The sequence below is a fragment of the Mesoplodon mirus genome (assembly GCF_964341445.2).
Source record: "Mesoplodon mirus genome assembly, chromosome: 5".
Taxonomy (NCBI): Eukaryota; Metazoa; Chordata; class Mammalia; order Artiodactyla; family Ziphiidae; genus Mesoplodon; species Mesoplodon mirus.
Genome location: NC_138980.1, coordinates 100385618 through 100404518, shown reverse-complemented (window position 1 = coordinate 100404518; position 18901 = coordinate 100385618). Strand labels below are relative to the sequence as shown.

The following is an 18901-nucleotide window of genomic DNA, read 5'->3' as shown; positions in this document are numbered from 1 at the left end:
TTATATACTTCCAAACTGCTATTTTTAGTCATCACAAGCTATGAGGCTGTATATTAGAAGTAAGAAAATTTCAGATAAACTAATTGCAATACAAGCGAACTTTAAGAAAATAATTGTCAAAATGAAAAAAATAAAACCTCAAATAGCAGAGTACGTAATACCTAGAAAATAATTTGATAGGCTAGAATTGGTTAGGAGTTTTCTTGCTTTCACTTTTTGATACTATACAAAAGGCAAGCAACATCAATTAAAAAGAATTTTAACCTTTATTTTTATTCTATTCCCAGGAGCAAATGAATTTTTAAAATTTGGTCTTTGTAAATTAAAAACAAATTTATCAGTGTCAAAATTTGTTCTCAGAGCTATTTAAATAATAAATGGGGTATATCCATGAATAAATTATCTTCTTTATTTTTATAGATAGTTATTACTAATCCATTTACCTGACAATTTAAACTTCACTTGGCAGGGCCAAAGACATGGGAAGGGAGGAATCATTATTCAATTCCTCTTATTTTCCATAATTTTGATGTTGACTCCTACCTCCTCCCTAGGGCTTAAGAGGGTGACAGAAAAATGACATTCATTCTATAATATTTACTGTTCCTTTCTATACTAATATATAGGTATGTATGTGTGTGTGTGTGTGTGTGTGTGTGTGTATATATATATATATATATATATATATATATAAACTAATTTCTACTGTGCTGGTTACTAGGACTACAGCTATGAACAAGATGACTTTTTTACCCTCTGGAATTTTACAGAGTGGTGAAACTTTTAAAAATGCTACAGAGCTGGCCTCTAACCATTTTCTTCAGTGCTCACTCTAGTTCCACTATTTGTTGAGATTGGGAGTCCAGGCTGACTCTGAAGGCATCCATGAGAAGGAAAATTTTCTAATGTCAAATATTTTACATTTAAAGCAATTCTTTTCTGAAATTGCTGGGAAAAAAAAGAAGTCTTATGAATCTAGGAAAGTGTGTGTAATGGAAATATGGCTCTGTGACATTGTGAGAAAAGTTTTCCTTTAGAATATTAAATACTGAAATGAGGAGAATATGTGCCCTACAGTATGTTTTGAAGTGTGATTTGAGAACCACTGTAATGTGCCCTGAGAGCAAAGCATCACTCCCATTGTCCTGCTTGGTATTTGTAGAATCTCAGGTTTGCAAAAATATACAAGGTAATTTTGTCCAACCACCCTCTATATGCTTAAAACAATTCTACAGGATTTCTACCAAGGACTCATTCAATCTAAGCTCGAACACTTCCCAGACTCAAATTTACTACCTGAATCAGCATAATCCTTGAATACTTCAAGCTGATAGAGAGTTTTTACATGGTGAATTTAACCTATGTCTCGGTAACCTTTGTTCACATGTAAGCCTCTCCCTCATTCCATGACTACCCAATAGAGGTTTATTGAGCCTTTCTAGGAATCAGACAGTTTGCTTGGTGCTGAAATGAAGACACTCAAGGATCTTGAAGGACTCTATTAAAATACATACTGCCCCTTTGTAGGGACAGTATGTTAATACATCAAAAAACACACTAATGTTTTATCAAACGTGAGTATGAAAGTAGAAAGCTACCACCATGAAAGCCAGAAGGAGGCCTGGGAAATGAGTTATAGACCAAGGAGAGGAAGATGCAGATCTGGGCGGAGCCCTGCTGGAAGAAAGCTGGGGTATTGCAGCTGGACCCTGGACCCTGGACTTGCTCATCTACTGAGAAACACTGAAATGGCTTTAAGTGTGGAAAGTTCCCAATTTCGTAAGAAGTCAGCTTGTTGGAAATTATCCCAAGAGTTGTATTCTATAAGAAAAAGAATAACTGTTTTATGTATCTTTTTATCCCTAGTGCTTGGTGTAGATCTTAGGACTACAAACTTTGTCAGAGCTACAATCCTGTACACCTTTTGCCTTGGTGTGGGCTTTCAGAATCACTCCTTCCTTAGGGGCACAGGGAAATAAAATATCTCACACATTACGTGTAAGTTTTGTATCATGTTACATATATAGGGCTGTTTAATTATATATATTTCTATGCCATGTAAAGTATCATTTAATCCTTCTTGTTATCTGTCATTCTCTCAGAGTAGCCTAGGTTTGATTTCCTCATTAAAATGTTTTACGACAGAGAATTTCTGGTCCTTTGGCAGAGATCTTAAAGATACATTTCAGGCAATTTACAGTGGAAGAACTGAGGCCCTGATAAACCTCTTTGCCTAAGAATGTGCAGACCAGGGCTTCCCTGGTGGCACAGTGGTTGAGAGACCGCCTGCCGATGCAGGGGACACGGGTTCGTGCCCCGGTCCGGGAGGATCCCACATGCTGCGGAGCGGCTGGGCCCGTGAGCCATGGCTGCTGGGCCTGCGCGTCCGGAGCCTGTGCTCCGCAGCAGGAGAGGCCACAACAATGAGAGGCCTGCATACCGCAAAAAAAAAAAAAAAAAAAAAAAGAATGTGCAGACCAGAACCCAGAATTTAGTCTTAAGAGGTTCAGACTGGTATGCTTTCCTTTATACCACTGTCTCTTTAACTCTTGTCACATGCCAATCCCTACCACCTCTGGTTTATATAGTTCAGAGGTGGTAGATTGTTTAGCCTGTACTGTGTCTTAAATGTCATATAATCTAGAGATTCATACAGATAAAACCGCCACATCTCCCGTGTGCTTGAAAAACTAGAAGGCCTGTCTATACAGGCAGGGCCTGAATTCTCATTCCCTCAGGACAGCGTTCCCTCTAGTCCACCAACACTCCATTATTTCTCACATGCAGCCTGCTTTACTCATTTATACTACCTGCCTGGCCCTTCTAGATTGTGACCTCTAATCTAGTTAATTCCTAAGTGGAAGGAGCTACATAAGTACAGCAGTCATGTCAGGGATTCTTAATCTGAGGTACGTGGACAGACTTTGAGAATTTGGAGGATCCCTCTGCAAATAGAGGCATACTTTTGTGCCTATATTAAGTATAAAATTTCTGGAGAAACAGTACAAAGATGCCCAAGCTCTTCAAAGAAATCTGTACCCTGAAAAATGACAAAATCCTGGCCTGAGGTATCAATAGTATAATAATAATGGTATTGAATAAAGTATAAAAAAACTCGTAGCTCTACAAGAGTAAAATCCATGCAAACATTTATAGATTCAAATATCTTCTAATATAAACATTTTGATTTCTGAACTGTTTTCCTGTTTTTTTGTTCTTGTTTGTGAACACAGAGTTTTCCACAAAGAAACCTGATATAACTTCCCTGAACTCATTCTTTCATTCAACAAGTATTCATTGAGTGCCTACTCTACAGGCAGGGACTGTTCAGGTGCTCTGAATACCGCAGTGATTAAAACAGAAAAACTACATGCCCTCACGACTACATTCTATTGGGAGAAGACAGAATAAATAAAGTAGTAAAATAGACAGCACATTAGCAGGTGAAGATGTTATGTGTAAAAGTAATTCATGGAAAAGGAATATAGTATGCCTAGGCTGGAATGGACAGAGCTTAGTTTGCAATTTTAAATGAGTGGCCTGAGAAGGCCTCACTGAGATGGCACCACATGAGCAAAAATCTGAAGGAGGAGTGTGAACCATGTGGACATTTGTGGGAAGAGCAGTCCAGGTAGTGGGAGTAGCCCAAGCAAAGGACTGATGTGGGCTCTTGCTTGGCAGGTTCCAGCAACTCAAGGAAGTCAGTGTGGTAGGAACAGAGTGATCTGGGGGAAGAGGACTAAAGGGGCAAGGGAGAGAGTTGTAGGAACAGCCTTTTGATGAAACACAGTAACACAGGGAATCGGTCACTGGAATTGTTCACCAAATGGGACAGTTTCAAAGTCTAATGAAGTACGATATCAGCTTTGGGAAGATTCTGACTTGAATGATTGATTTTCTTAAGGAACTATGCCTTGCTGGGAGAGGCAGTCCAGGGGGGAGCATGTCCACGGGGGAAGAGTCAGCCTGGGAGGGATATTCATCCAGGTGAGCACACATCTGCTCTGGAAGACACAGTGCTCTTATCGCAGGTCTGCCTCTTGCAGACTTAAATAATTATGGACTGAAGCAAATGTAAGGATTAATGCCATTGATCCTGGTATCTAGGGGTATGTTGGAACTGGAAAGAAGTCACTATGATGGATCTTTGCCTTAGGGTGTTCATATTAAGCAGGTGACTGCATAGCTTTTGTGTTGTTTTAGGGCATTTAATTCTCTATGAAGTAAATTTCATCTTTCATGCCAATACTTCTGTGCTTCTGTGTTTTATTTCTACTTCTAAATTTTATTCTATTAAAAAATTAGGGATAGAATAACAACAAAGAAAAGGTAGCTTCTTGACTAAATTTCATTGTTCCAAATATCTGTGGAACTGTTAGGAATGTTACTGGCAGTTTGGAAGGAAGTTTTTACTTGTTCAAGGTGTATTTTAATATACAATGTAGAATAATGCTAACCTTAAATATAAAATATTTGGGGCTTATTGAAGAAAAACAAGAAGGGCCTTCTGTGAAATGCCCCAAATGATATAATGTGGATCCTAGATTGAAAGCAGACAGGCAGTATTATGTACTTAGGAAGGAGCTTCTATCCTAGCCCTCTCCAGGTCTGGAGAGCTTCTGGATTCTATCAATGGTTTGAGAAGGGCCAGCAAATCCACAAGGGAGGTCAGAGGTCTGCTTGAGGTCAGAGTCCCCATGGACGGATCAATCAGGATTAGCCATGGCTGTTTCTGTTTTTTGTCCTTTGCTTTAATTACTATTCCACATGGCCTCCTGAAACATGTAGGCCATGCTTCTGCAACAACACAGCAAGGTTTAAAAACACATTTTATCACAGACATATTCCTATTCTGAACATGCTTAGCTTGCAAGAAGGAAAGAAATGGCAGATTATTTAAGAGTGGCAAAAGGCTAACGTTTCCTACAAAATTGATTTGGCAATACATCAACCTTTTAAAGAGAAATTGATTTTTTTTTTACTGTATATTACACTGCAGTCTTGGTGATTTTATTATGCACTATTTATGGGTGGGTGGGGTAGGTGATAATGGAAAGAAGCAGACTGATATATGCTGGCCCGTATTCATCTAACTCTAAAATACTCAATATATCTTCAGCAATAAAGAAAAAACCCCAAGCAATAAAAAGGACTTCTCAAAGCTCAAACATGTAAAAATAATGAAAGTTAAAGATTCTATATAGTCCATTGTACCTTTCAAAGCTTTCTGCTTCTGAGGGGACAACAACATGTCTATTTGGTGATAGTAAGTTTCCTTTGGGTCATTTTTATTTTCTTCAGAATTTGGCTTTGTCGATGTAATCCCTTGGCACTCTGCTGGCTCCTGTTTAAAACTGGTTAGTCCAAGGCTTTTTTCATCTTGGTTACCATATTGGTCTGCATCACTGGTCAGTTTTTTCTCAATAAGAAACAGATTATCTGTACCACACACTGCACAATTGAACTCAGCACTGTCTGGAAAATTCTTTTGAAAACAAACTTCATCATGAGTCTTGTTTGATAGGTCTTCAAAATCTCTGTAGCATGCATTCTTTACCACAGGCATAATTATCTGGAATTTGTCTTTTTCAATGTTTCCCAGAGAGCTGGGTGACTCTTTAGGCTTTTTCATTCCCATGGGATAATTAGAATAAGCTGTGCCTTCTTTATCACTTTGAATAATTAATCTCTGGTCTAATTCATCAGTTATTAAGGTCATAACTGGTGCTTTTGTTTTGCTGAGGACTTCTGTGTCTGGATGACTTGCCTGGGACTCTGTCTGACCCCATTCTGCAGTGCTCTGGCTACTACTGTTGAGTGGGCTGCCCGCAGAGAGGCTGCCAGAGAATGCAGGGCTGAGAGTTGCACACTGTGTACTCTTCATTTCCAGTAGTTGCTGTACTTTTGTATGAGAGTCACTATGTAAAGTGGTTTTGTTAAAGTCTCTGTCAGTTATATCAGTAAGCCCTTCCTCATAGTCTTTCAAAAATTCAGCACAGTGATTAAAGGAAAATGTATCCCCAGGGGTTTCTTCAGGTTCTGAGTATCCGGTGGCCCAGTGTGATGGCCTGAAAGAAGTGGAAGACTTCAGAGCATTTTGAATAGAAGGGAAAGATAAAGAATTTGGGTTCTCATAGCAATCTGCAGGTGGAGTTTTGCTGCCTTTGCAATAAATGTTGGATGCCTTTTCTCCTACAAGCTGCACACTCAGAGAAGATGAAGAACAAAAGTCAGAGTCTTTGCCATCTTGAACTGGAAAGATGTCAGTAATGGTACTTGGCAAATAATTTATTCCTTCTGTACTGTGCTGTATATATGAGTCTGATGTGATATTTTCTGGTTTATCAAAGATGATTTTTCTCTCTCTATTCACGTCTTTGGGGTCCTCAAAAGGCATTTTACTTAAGCCTGTATTACTTGTGGTCTTTAGGGTATCACATGAAGTAGGAAGAATGTTTTTGAGAAGCGTCTCAGCCTCGGAAAAATGTTTCTTTTGGGGGGTATTCTTACTAATTATAAAGTTCTTCTGCTGAAAGATGGCAGACTCTACCTCACAGTCATCTAAGACCGAAGACGGTGTGTCAGGCTTATTCTTCTTCTTCTCAGGGCCTGAGCACAGAGAAACCACAATTGTACCAAAATTCTCCTCCTTCTGGACAGCAAACACAACAGGAGGAGAGACATGAAAACAATCTGAACTCTGATGCTTGTTTTCAAGCTGCCACTTTTCAGGGTGCCTAATATTGGACTGTGCAGGAGACTTGGAACATTCTTTAGTTGTGTGATTGGAGGAAATGTTTCTGTGTTTAGCTATTTTTCTACTTCTTTTAGGATGAGTTATATTTATTGATATATTCTGTTTCTTACTCTTGTATTTAACTTTAATTCCTTTTCCTACAATGCTTACTTTCAGTGAGGGGCTCTCAGTTCTGGCAATTTTTCCTTCAGATTTAGATGGTGCCTCAGGTTTTAGTTCTATTGATATATTCTTGAATTTAGAACGGCAGCTTCTAGAAGTGTAGCATCTCTGAAAGTATCTGACAGAATAATGCTGGTGACATTTCAAACATCTCTTTTTTGTTGGAAACTGTATTCCTGTTTTACAGAAAAATCTATTCTTGATTTCTACTTGTACATTGATAGCCCCACATTTCACTTCTGTAATAATTTTGCCTTTTGCTGGTTTAAAGGCTACTAATGTGTTTGGGAAATTCTGCAGTGTAATTTTTCCTGATAATGATTCTTCACAGTCATTAAACATGACCACTGGTAAGACTTTCTCTAGTTGATAAGAAATGGATGAAGGAGGATCATCATTTTCCTTCTCTCTAATTATTCTGCTGTCAGATGGAGGTTGTTTCTTATCTTTAGGGAGAAAAGGGGACTTCTGCTTTCTATTCATAGAAGTGGATATATGCACATCTCCATTTTCCTTAGATTTCCCTAATGTCCCAGTCTGATGAAGCAAAGCTTCCGAGGTGTCTCCTTTGACTTCCTTTTCAAGATCTTTTATATTTTTTTGGCATGCTTGATTAGCAGGCTGAGGTTCACCTAAAGAAGAAGCAAAAAAAAAAAAAAAAAGTTTTATGTGTCCATTTAGAAAGCAGATGTTCCAAATTCTAGAATGAAATTCAATGCATTTTTTGAGTAACACTTTTCATTCATTTCTAGTATGTCAAGGTATTTCCTGCAAAAATTCATTTCTAATACCTCATTTTAAATCAATAATCTTAGAATGCAGAATATCACCTAGTTGTTTTAGGAAGTAAGAATCTAATTAAGTTTTACTCTAAAATAGAGACTTCCAAAACAGGTGAAGTAAAAATTTCAGAGCAAATTTATACAAATAAATTTTAAGAGACTTCTTGATAAAGAGCAAGTTGCCATGGTCATGTGTTTGGCCCAAGAACTGCCACCTTGTGACTCTTACTTCTCTGCTTTATAATGTTAGAATATTTTGCTTGAAAATTTGTGAACCTGAGCATGAGGTACTAGATCTTGTGTAAAAAACAGTAGACAAAATACGAAGATCTCAAATTATGTTTTAAACAACGTCTGAAAGAGAGTATTTTGAAAGGAAAAGAAAGAAGAATGAGCAACAAATAAATAATGATGTCATGGAAATCTGTCAACCAGGGGTCCACAAGGATACTTTTAATAAGTTGATTAAACTAAAAATTGAGAAAGTATTACTTACAATTACTTTAAATATCCTTAATTTAAATATGATTTTTATATAACATATTTTAATAAAAATACTTACATAAATACTTATATAAAGAGTAAATAAATAAATTCTCTTCAATCAGAAAAAGGAAAACATCCTATCAAAATTTAGCTAGAGGTGACATGGAAGTAAGGGATGCAGAAAAATAACTGCTGTTTCAGAACCAAATAAAGAATCATACGTTTAGGAATTATTACTTTCCAACTTGAGAGATATACAGACTTCTGATTTGACCTATAGGCTCTCAAGCATACTGAAGTGCCTTGGAGAGTCTAACCATTCCCATTTATCTCTCTTCTAGTCTGAGGAAATGGCTTTTCTTACAACAAGTCCTGAAATGGTTTCCAGTGGGCCTGGTTACAGTCTGAGAACTGTCATGTGGAAGTTGTGGGAGAAGTGACATGGAGACATGGCTCTCTAAAGCCCATTTACAGTGGTTTATAGACTGATAGCCTGCCTTCCAGAATTGTAGATTACAATTTATGCTTAAGCTAACACCCTTCTGCCAAGAACAGTTCAGTTTACAGCCACTTTCAATTTTATAATTTTACAGCTTATAGCATCCTTCAATGGACTATACTACAATTTCTACAAGTAGGAAGATAGATTTGAGACAGTTACATAATAATACACTGATAACAGATTCTAAGAATAGGTGTTTTAATAGCCTTTGTTTGAATATGTAGATATTTATATTTAAGTTTTTATCACTTGTAATTCATATAACGATTAATGCAGAAGTATATACATAATGACAATTGACCAGATTCTAAATCATTTTATAATATCTATATGCATTTATCTTCCTACTTTTATAGATATTCCTGTGACAAAGAACAAAATACATAAGCCAAGTAGTTCATTTTATATGTACTTATAAAACCAATGAATTGGACTTACATACTGTGGGATTCAAGATTTTCCATTTCTTATAGGCTTTTCTTCTTTTCTTCCTCATGTTGGGGAGCTGGGGGTCTTCAGCTTTCACTGTCCTTTGAAAGCATCAGATTTGAAATTATTTTCCACTCAGAATATAGGTTTAGTAAAATTATTAACTCAACTCATTTGCCAACTTGATAGCATAATATCATTCTTTGAATCATTTTATTATCATAATTATATTCTCCTTTCCTGTTTAATTCCACCCCAACTATTTAGTGCATTATTAATATACTATGTGAACACTCTAACATATATTCTTTTCATATGTGTAGACATTTAGGATGCAAGTTATAAAGTCATATTCTGTTTAATTGATTCTTTTATATTCCAATTTTCTTAGCCTAATAGAAATATCTAATTTTTTTTGTGAAGTTGGCCTTAATTCAATATCATCAAATTTCTAGCCCTGCTAAATTAAGTGGGGTAGAGAGTTGGTTTGCCTTCATTACATTATCATCATATGCACTATATGTAAATATTATAAGGTTTAGTATATACTATATATTCTTTGTAGAAGGATCAAGTGTTCGTAGAAGATCAAATTAATTCTTTATCTTTATTGTGAAATAAAGGATTATTTTCCCTGTTGATGTCTTAAATAATAGAATGTATTGGGGAGATATCTAGGGGAAGGCAGCCTGCTAACTAACCAGGTAAGTACCTGCCTGTGCTTAGAGCTAAACCCATTTCAATTGCTTTACTTTTAGAGGATTAAACTGTCTGCAAAGATGCAAAGAGAAATAGCTATTTCTCACTGAAGCAGTTTGTTATGAGTGTATCTGGGTGGGCTGTGCCTTTGGACATCTCAGCTGAGAAGCTTATCTTTTATTTGTTTTACCTGTAACTCAAATTAAATGGGGCTGTTTTGTGGCCAGTTTTGGCAAAAATTTATTTAAATTCTTCTTAACGAATTTCTCTCCTCAAAATCCCTTACATCATAGTATGTGTTGATTTCAAATCCTTTTTCTTCCATAAAATCTCAGTTTCATAACTTTATGAAAATTCTTTTTCCTTAGGCTGCCTTTCTTATATAGAGCAATGAACACTCATTTGGTGTCTTCCAATTATCCTTTCTATTCTCTCCCCAATAGACACAATTAAGTTCCTATGGCTGACTAAGCAAGCAATAATCCTTTCTTCTTAGAAGGCCAGTATGGGGTGGGGTTGGGGAGAGGATTACAAACACACAATTAAAATCTTTTTTTAACCCCTGTCTTACACGTATTGGATTTTCTAATTTAAAAAAATGCTTCAAAAGCATTGACTAGGTTATTGATTATTTCTCTTGGATCCCATTAGTTTGAATAGCAAAATGTAGTCTGCTGCATTTTGTTTAGTGGAAGATCTGGGCTGTGGTCTGACTCTGCTTCTTACTCAGCAGGTCATGTAATCTCTGAGGCCAAGTTTCCTTCACCCCTAAGTTGAAAATGATAACAAATTTCACCTTGCACAGTTGTTTTGAAGAAACACAACTGAAAATATGTTATAAATGTTTCCAGTAAATGGCATCTATTATTCTTAACCTTGTATTAGAATATAAATACACGACTATGAGAATACACACATAAGTAGAGTTGAACAGTGCCTGACATTGGGAGAAGATCCATCACACCAGAGCTGTAAGTGAGTGCTTAGACAAAGCTGATCAAACCATAAACTCTTTTAGAGCTAGAAGATCTAGACGTTTTCAAGATTATCTTCCTAAGTTCTAATTTTATAGGAGAAAACATACCCAGAGAGTCCTTGCTTCCTGCGTTGCAATAATAGTGGCAAATTCAGGACTAGAACCCAGGCTGTTAGGAATTTGGCAACTCCTTGAGCAACATACAGTATAGATGCCCTGAAATTATTTCTGATCTATAGAGCATATTTTATTTATTTTTTTAAAAAAACAGCTTTATTGGAGTATAATTGCTTTACAATGGTGTGTTAGTTTCTGCTTTGTAACAAAGTAAATCAGCTACATATACATATATCCCCATATCTCCTCCCTCTTGCATCTCCCTCCCTATCCCACCCCTCTGGGTGGTCACACAGCACCAAGCTGATCTCCCTGTATTATGCGGCTGCTTCCCACTAGCTATCTATTTTACATTTGGTAGTACATATAAGTCCATGCCACTCTCTCACTTTGTCCCAGCTTACCCTTCCCTTTCCCTGTGTCCTCAAGTCCATTCTCTACGTCTGCATCTTTATTCCTGTCCTACCCCTAGGTTCTTCAGAACCTTTTTTTTTTTAGATTCCGTACATATGTGTTAGCATAAGGTATTTGTTTTTCTCTTTCTGACTTACTTCACTCTGTATGACAGACTCTAGGTCCATCCACCTCACTACAAATAACTCAATTTCATTTCTTTTTATGGCTGAGTAATATTCCATTGTATGTATATGTAGAGCACATTTTATAATCAGTTTGCATTTTAGCTCCGAAATAATACAACTTTGTTTAAGGAAAGTGAAAAAACTGTTGGATATGTGCCTGCTGTCTAGCACAGTGCCTGACACATAATGGGTACCTAATAAATATGCAAGAAGAAATGAATTAGATGGACATCCCCAATCTGTACCTAATTATGTTTTTAATAATGTGCCCTCCTTTATTTCTAAATGTATTCTTTCCTTTTACTCTGTATTAATTTGTTGATAGTTAATAAGGTTTCTATTACCTATATATTCTATTATATATGTGTGTGTGTATATATATATATAGTCCAGATTTAAGGTGTATATAATATATATTATGAGTATATATAAAATATATATTTTAAAAATCTGGACAACTGCAGTAGCTTTCTAACTGATTTTCTTACTTCTGTATTTATGTTCTTTGAATTTACATAGTAGCCAGATTTTAAAATATATGAATTAAATCATGTCATCTCCCCTGTTTAATACACTCTAATGGCCTCTTATTGGACTTTGAAAAAATTCTAAGCACTTTAGTTTTTTTTACACATATGCATGAAATATAATTTTATCCACAAGTAAAATATATCAACACTAGACCTTGATATTTACTTTAAGGTATCCACTCCACTACAGATTTCCTGGATTTATATTTTTCATAAATGTTTATTTCTTCTGTGCAAAATTGGCAATAAAGGTCAGGAAAGTTACCAAGATTGCTTTTATATATCAGCCAAACCTTATCATATTTGAGACCTTTATATTGGGTTTTATAGATATTTTTTTTAAACTGGGCTTTGACTCATTACTATAATTCACAGAAGAATGAGGAAAAATGTAAACAGGAAATACAAACAATATCTTTCTACTGCAGAATTACAAAGTAACACCATTATTCTCAGAATATTGCTAGATGGTAAAGTTTTTTTTAAAGGTATTTTTAGAAAATTTTACTGGTGCCACTTTTTTGACAAATTAAAAATTCTCTATTGTGTTGCTAAAGCTGAAACATTTTCCTTGTAACATTCAAAAGGAATGTTCTATTGCCAATAATAAGAGAACGATTCATAAAAAGCTATATAATGATAGCTATTAAAACTCTAGAAGGAGACTATGAAATAAATTCAGAAGGTTAAATGCTTAACTTTCAGTGTAGCATATTATCAAGTACTCTTTTTTTTTTTTTTTTTTTTTTTTTTTTTTTTTTTTTGCGGTATGCGGGCCTCTCACTGTTGTGGCCTCCCCCGTTGCGGAGCACAGGCTCCGGATGCGCAGGCCCAGCGGCCATGGCTCACGGGCCCAGCCGCTCCGCGGCATATGGGATCCTCCCAGACCGGGGCACGAACCCGTATCCCCTGCATCGGCAGGCGGACTCTCAACCACTGCGCCACCAGGGAGGCCCTCAAGTACTCTTTTTAATGCCCATTGGCTCCCGTTTCCTATAGAATTTGAAAGAAATCTTAGTGTATTTCTTATAACTTCATTTTCTTGATTTTTACACAAAGCCTATGTTCTCTGTACTAAATGTTTAAAGGAAATTTATATATGTAAAACAAATTATGAAAAGTTCAAGTTAAAATATTTAAAGAAAAAAGTTTTTAAATTTCCATTTATGTTTGAAAGTATGTTGAAAGTACGCAAACTTGTCTTCTACTGTCATTTCTGATTTTGAATAGCCTGAATTTTAAACTATATTCTTTTGTCCTTAAATTTTTAAAAATCATGTATGAGCATAAGAAGAGTTATACTGGAAAGCAGCTGTTTCAGTAATGCCCATATATCAATTCAGACTTGCACTCAACTTCTATGGGTATGTAAGAATGAAACTTTACAAACTTGGTTGCTGGGCAGTTATTCTTAATAAATAATGTAAGTTTCCTGGTATCCTGAAACTAAACAGCTTTAGTTAAAATCATTTAAGGGTGTGTCTCGGTGCTATTACTGAATAATAGTTGCTCTTCACACCTTTACTTCCTTCTCACTGCCAAAAGCATTGATGAGTAAATGTATTTATATCTATATATATATATATTAATATGGGTAAAATATTAGAATCTATTAGGTTAAATTTTTAAAATAGAAACATCCAAATCTCACATCCAATGAAACCAACTTTTCCTTTCCCCAAACACCATACATTGAGTAGGTTGTTGAAGTTCTATCTTCAAAAGAGACTCTTGGTGATCATTGGAGCATAAATCTGTTAAGGTCTTGAGTTCAGAAGAATAGATATTAAAAAACCTCAATATTAAAATAATTATCTTTAAACATAAGTTTGTTGGAATGCCATCACCCTATTTGACCCGTAATTGATCAAACATAACTTAGTGGATGAGGGTAATCCTTGGAGAATGAGAAGCTCACTCTACACAAGATAAATCAGAATCTCTGCAGAAATGAACTGCAGATAGAAAAGAGCATTCATTGTCAAGTGTGTAATTTATTATTGTTATTATTATTATTAATGTTTTAAAAACTGGTTAAAGAAAAATTTATATTAGTGAACCAAAGGAAATTGAGCTCAGTATTTAATAAAGCTTGCTACATTCAGTAATGCCAGTAAAGGAAGGGAAGGATGAACTAAAAATGAAAATCCCCTACACTTTCAAAAGTGTCTGCCCTTTGACTGAGGTTATATAGGTGTGAGATCATCTACTCAACTTCCTTGTTTCTCCCTAGAGGAAATGGAGAGATGCAGTGAATTGCCCAAGGAAACATAGTGTTGAGATGCTGCTTCTCTTCTTTTTCACCAGGGCAAGACTCTGAAAGTGAAGAATTTTTTTTACTTGAGGTTTTTGAAAGATTTTTATTGCTGTACTATGTTAAATGCAGAGGCTCTTCTTGACATGCTTAAGGAACTCTCTCCTCCCTCTCTCACTTCCTTACAGAATGATTCTGGCAAAAGGAGATGGATTACAAGTGGGAAAACTTAGTGTACTTCCCACAGAGGTAGACTGAAGAATTTGGCACTCTGTGCTATGGGCTCAAGGTTCTGAGCTGGACTTAATGTAAAAATATAAATATAATGTAAATTTCAAGGAGTTTGTTGTTTAGCACAAGAATCCTCAAACTTAACAGTGCTTAAGAATCGCTGAGCACCTTGCTAAAAATGTTGATTTGGGGCCTCTTTAGAGATTTGGATTCTGAGGTGGGACCTAGGAATATGCATTTTTAATAAGCACCCACCAAACCTCCTACTCCCTTACAAACACACCAAGTGATTCTGATTCAGAAACCCCATTGAAGCGGATACAACTGGATAGGTAGAATGGAATCTAATTCAGAAAATCTTTAACAACCTTAAGATTTTAAACTAGGGCAGTCCTGAGGAAGCTTGCAATGAATTCAGTTTCATTTCATTTCACCTCATTTTCCTCCTTTCCCAATTGGTACACACTAAGACTTAATTTTTAATTTTTTTTTCTTTTGGTTTAAGCACAGATTCTTTTTCTTTCTTTCTATATCAGCAAGCTTCTAGGAAGAAAACTCCTTGAGAGATCACTTTTTAATTTTTCTCAGCCCAGTGTAAAGAGTCTCTGCCCAAACTGTGCCCTAGATCAATCCTAGGTGTTAACTCCCCAATATTCTTCTTTCATCTTGTGCTAACCATGACTTGTGATAAAAATCTAGCAAGTCAGCTTAGCAGGCCAGGGCTACCAGTGTAAGAAGATGCCATGTTGTGCTTTTAATTACTTGTCTCCCCTGTGTTCACATTTGGTTTCTCAGAGTCAAAGGTTTCCATATTTTGGGTTTGACTTTGCTTGTAAGAACTGAAGTGGTTGGCAAGTACATGGGGGATTATGGTAAAGTGGAAGTATTCAGAAGGAGGTACTTGGCAGGGTGAATGAGGCACCTAGACCTTGATCTTCCTATTTATGAGGGTGCACCCAGAAGTTCATCTTCCTCAGAGCTCAGTATTTGTAGGGCATGGTTCTTCATGAAGCACCACTAGTGAGAATATCTTCCTAGGACTGAACCGGACCCCTGGCTGCTCCATATTTAACCTGACTTGAGCCAGCAGAGCTTCAGAGGAAATTTACTTTTGCGCCCAGCAAAGGTAGATAAAACACCCCAGTGTAGACAGCCTTAGATTACCCCAGTCTCCTGAGGAATCACTAGAGATGTGGGCCAAAATGTAGGCTCCACAAAAGCAGTGATCTTATCCATCTTATACTTTAGTGTGCTCCTATTCCATATGTGTGGACAAACATCATAGTTTATAAATCTTGTTGGATGAATGAATGAGTATGACTTGCTCTACTGTTTCCCAACTTCAGTAATTTGTGTATTACCTTTATGATTTTTACTACTGCCATGAAATATGTGCTGTTATTTGCTTAATAATTTTTGATTCACTAAATTTTTAATTTTAGCTTCATGTAAGACAACAATATATGTGAAATTCTGGGTTGTAGCTAATACACATTAAAACAAAAACAAATAACTAATAAAAAGAAAATATTTTCATCTTGTACCACCTGAAGCCATTTTGCATATCAGCAATGGTATGTGTCTCTCACTTTAGAAGGTGTAGTCATACGCTATCTGCTGTTATCATGACAATATTAAACTAGAAATCCCTGGAAGTTATTTTGCTTTGCTTCATTTCCTCTTTGGCTTCGGAATGACTATTAGAGTGCAAGTTTAGCTAATCCCACATGCAGAATGATGCATGAATTAAATACCACTGCACAAAGAGGAATCATCCTATTCAACTACAATTAGAACCCTACCTACTCTAAATTTTTTTTCAATTGCTAGATCTGGGAAATCTGTAATTATGGTTTTCCGCTACTCTGACCTTGACCAGCACAGGGACTTTTCAGAATCTATCTTAAGAATCTATCCATTTCCATGTACTCAGTCCTATGTGACACTTCACATTATTCCTTCTTGGCTAATTATACTGTCTGCAACTAGACCAGAGGTGACAATTTCATTTCAACACTTACATATTTCAAACAATAAAAAGTTTACTAAACAGGTGTGTTTCCATTAAGATGAAGAAAAAGGAAAAATAAAGCACATATGTGCACTTAAATATGTCATTAGATACTTGGTAATAGTCAGCAAAAGAATAGGCACCAAAGGCTAATTGAATAAATCTCAGGGACTACGTTTTTTCTGCTGAAGAATTTCCTGTACCTATTAACTTAATGAAGCATGCCTCTGAGTTTTCTAAAGAGGAATGCTGTCTCCTTTTTCACTTATTGAAGTGGAGCCACACTACTTCAATAACTATGTTCCAGAAGAGCTATGCTTCTCTGAAGACTTAATAATTGCTGAATTACCAACTCTTGATGGGTTTAAGTGACACCCTCTTAATTTTGAAGCATTCATCCTTAAAACTCTGTTTGAAGTAGGATTTGAATATACTGTGTCTTGATCTCCATATAGAAACCTCAGTATGTAGTTTCTCCCAAACATGAAATCCCTGTGATTCTTTCAATGAGGGTTGTGTCTTACTCCTCAGGGGCAAATCTCATCAAGCCTGTGACACTGGAGTTTTTGATTGCTCAAAGTAGAAAATGTGTAACATCTTCATTCCTTTCCAGACTAGAACCAAGGAAAACCCATATATAACCACACTGTTAAATTCTAAAGAGTAAGAATAATTTCAAGTAAATATTTAAATTAAAAATGGCTGCAGGTTAATTCTACTTCAAGTCACCCAGAAGAAAGTAATGAACAATATTCTTCAAATGTTTCATTGGAAATGTTATTATCAGCTACTTATGAAGAGCCAACTTTTTATTTTTAGCAATATTTAGGGTACTTTGGGCAATGTTAAACCTCATTACCGGTTTAGAATTTATAATTCAAGATAACTTGAATTACCTTGGAATTACTTGTGTTACCTCTAAAAATAATTTGGTAAGAATATCACTCTAAATAAGATATAAGGACTTCAAAGAGGTTTTATTCAAAATATATAGAGGATATACCTTCTCCAATAATCTTAGAATCAACATTTAAAAATATTTTCTATGCTCACTTTATTTATTCACTAAAGTAAATACATTTCTGTAGCTTAATCCAAACTAATGCAAGTTTTTGAAAGCAGTAAAAAGGCATTTATTTTATTTTATTTTTAAAAAATTTATTTTATTTACTTATTTTGGCTGCATTGGGTCTTTGTTGCTGTGCGCGGGCTTTCTTTAGTAGTGGCGAGCTGGGGCTACTCTTCCTTGCAGTGCGTGGGCTTCTCATTGCGGTGGCTTCTCTTGTTGCGGAGCACAGGCTCTAGGTGCGCGGGCTTCAGTAGTTGTGGCACGCAGGCTCCGTAGTTGTGGCTCACGGGCTCTAGAGCGCAGGCTCAATAGTTGTGGTGCCTGGGCCTTGCTGCTCCATGGCATGTGGGATCTTCCCTGACCAGGGCTCAAACCCGTATCCCCTGCATTGGCAGGTGGATTCTTAACCACTGAGCCACCAGGGGAGTCCCTATTTTTTTTAATTAATTAATTAATTTTTGGCTGCGTTGGGTCTTCGTTGCTGTGTGCGGAACTTTCTCTAGTTGTGGCGAGTGGGGGCTACTCTTCATTGTGGTGCGTGGGCTTCTCATTGCGGTGGCTTCTCTTGTTGCAGAGCACAGGCTCTGGTCCCTCAAACTTCAGTAATTGTGGCTCGTGGCCTCCAGAGTGCAGGCTCGGTAGTTGTGGCGCATGGGCTTAGTTGCTCCTTCCCGGACCAGGGCTCAAACCCGTGTCCCCTGTATTGGCAGGCGGATTCTCAACCACTTCGCCACCAGGGAAGTCCCAAGGCATTTATTTTAAAATGTTCTATGCTTGATATTTTTTTGCTGACCTTCCTTTTACATAGTTTGATTTACTGACTAAGCTGTAGTTTTGTCCACTGTCATTAAAAAGTGTGTAAATTGCAGTCTGGCCAATGATGAAGGAATGAGAAATTATGTTTAGAATTAATCTGCCAAGTTAATTTAATCACGTTATGATTGGGTTTATATTGGGCAGATAATCAGTGCTAACATTCCATCCCATCTCTCAAATTCACTGAGGTCTGGGCAGTCTCATGAGGTAAGAGTAACATATCAGTGCATTTTGTGTAGTAAGTTTTTATCTTCCCAAGTCCGATCACATTCAGAATTTTTATTCTGCTTTTTGCAAAAATAATCAGGAACAGTCTATGAAAGAGGCATCATAGGTGATGAGACAGTTGAGAATTTGACCCATCACAGTTAAAATTCCTGGTGTGTCATTTTAATGACTTATTGGAAAACTTTGTTATTGGATGATTTTCCCCCTGAAGAGAAGACACCAAGACTATTTTATGAACATCCTGACTGTAATTTTATCACATGGTTACTAC

At 36.4% G+C, this 18901-nt stretch overlaps 1 protein-coding gene across 1 annotated transcript in view; it reads right to left on the bottom strand.

Annotated features, from left to right (window-relative positions):
• Window positions 1-17373, bottom strand: part of LOC309805387 (uncharacterized protein) — a gene marked incomplete at both ends in the record, with an annotated part of 111545 nt that extends 94172 nt beyond the window's left edge. Inside the window, 2 exons of the mRNA XM_082623304.1 lie at window positions 5215-7551; window positions 17352-17373. Of these exons, the coding sequence (XP_082479430.1) occupies window positions 5215-7551; window positions 17352-17373 (2359 nt within the window). The remainder of the gene's footprint in view (window positions 1-5214; window positions 7552-17351) is intronic.
• Between the last annotated feature and the right edge of the window lie 1528 nt (window positions 17374-18901).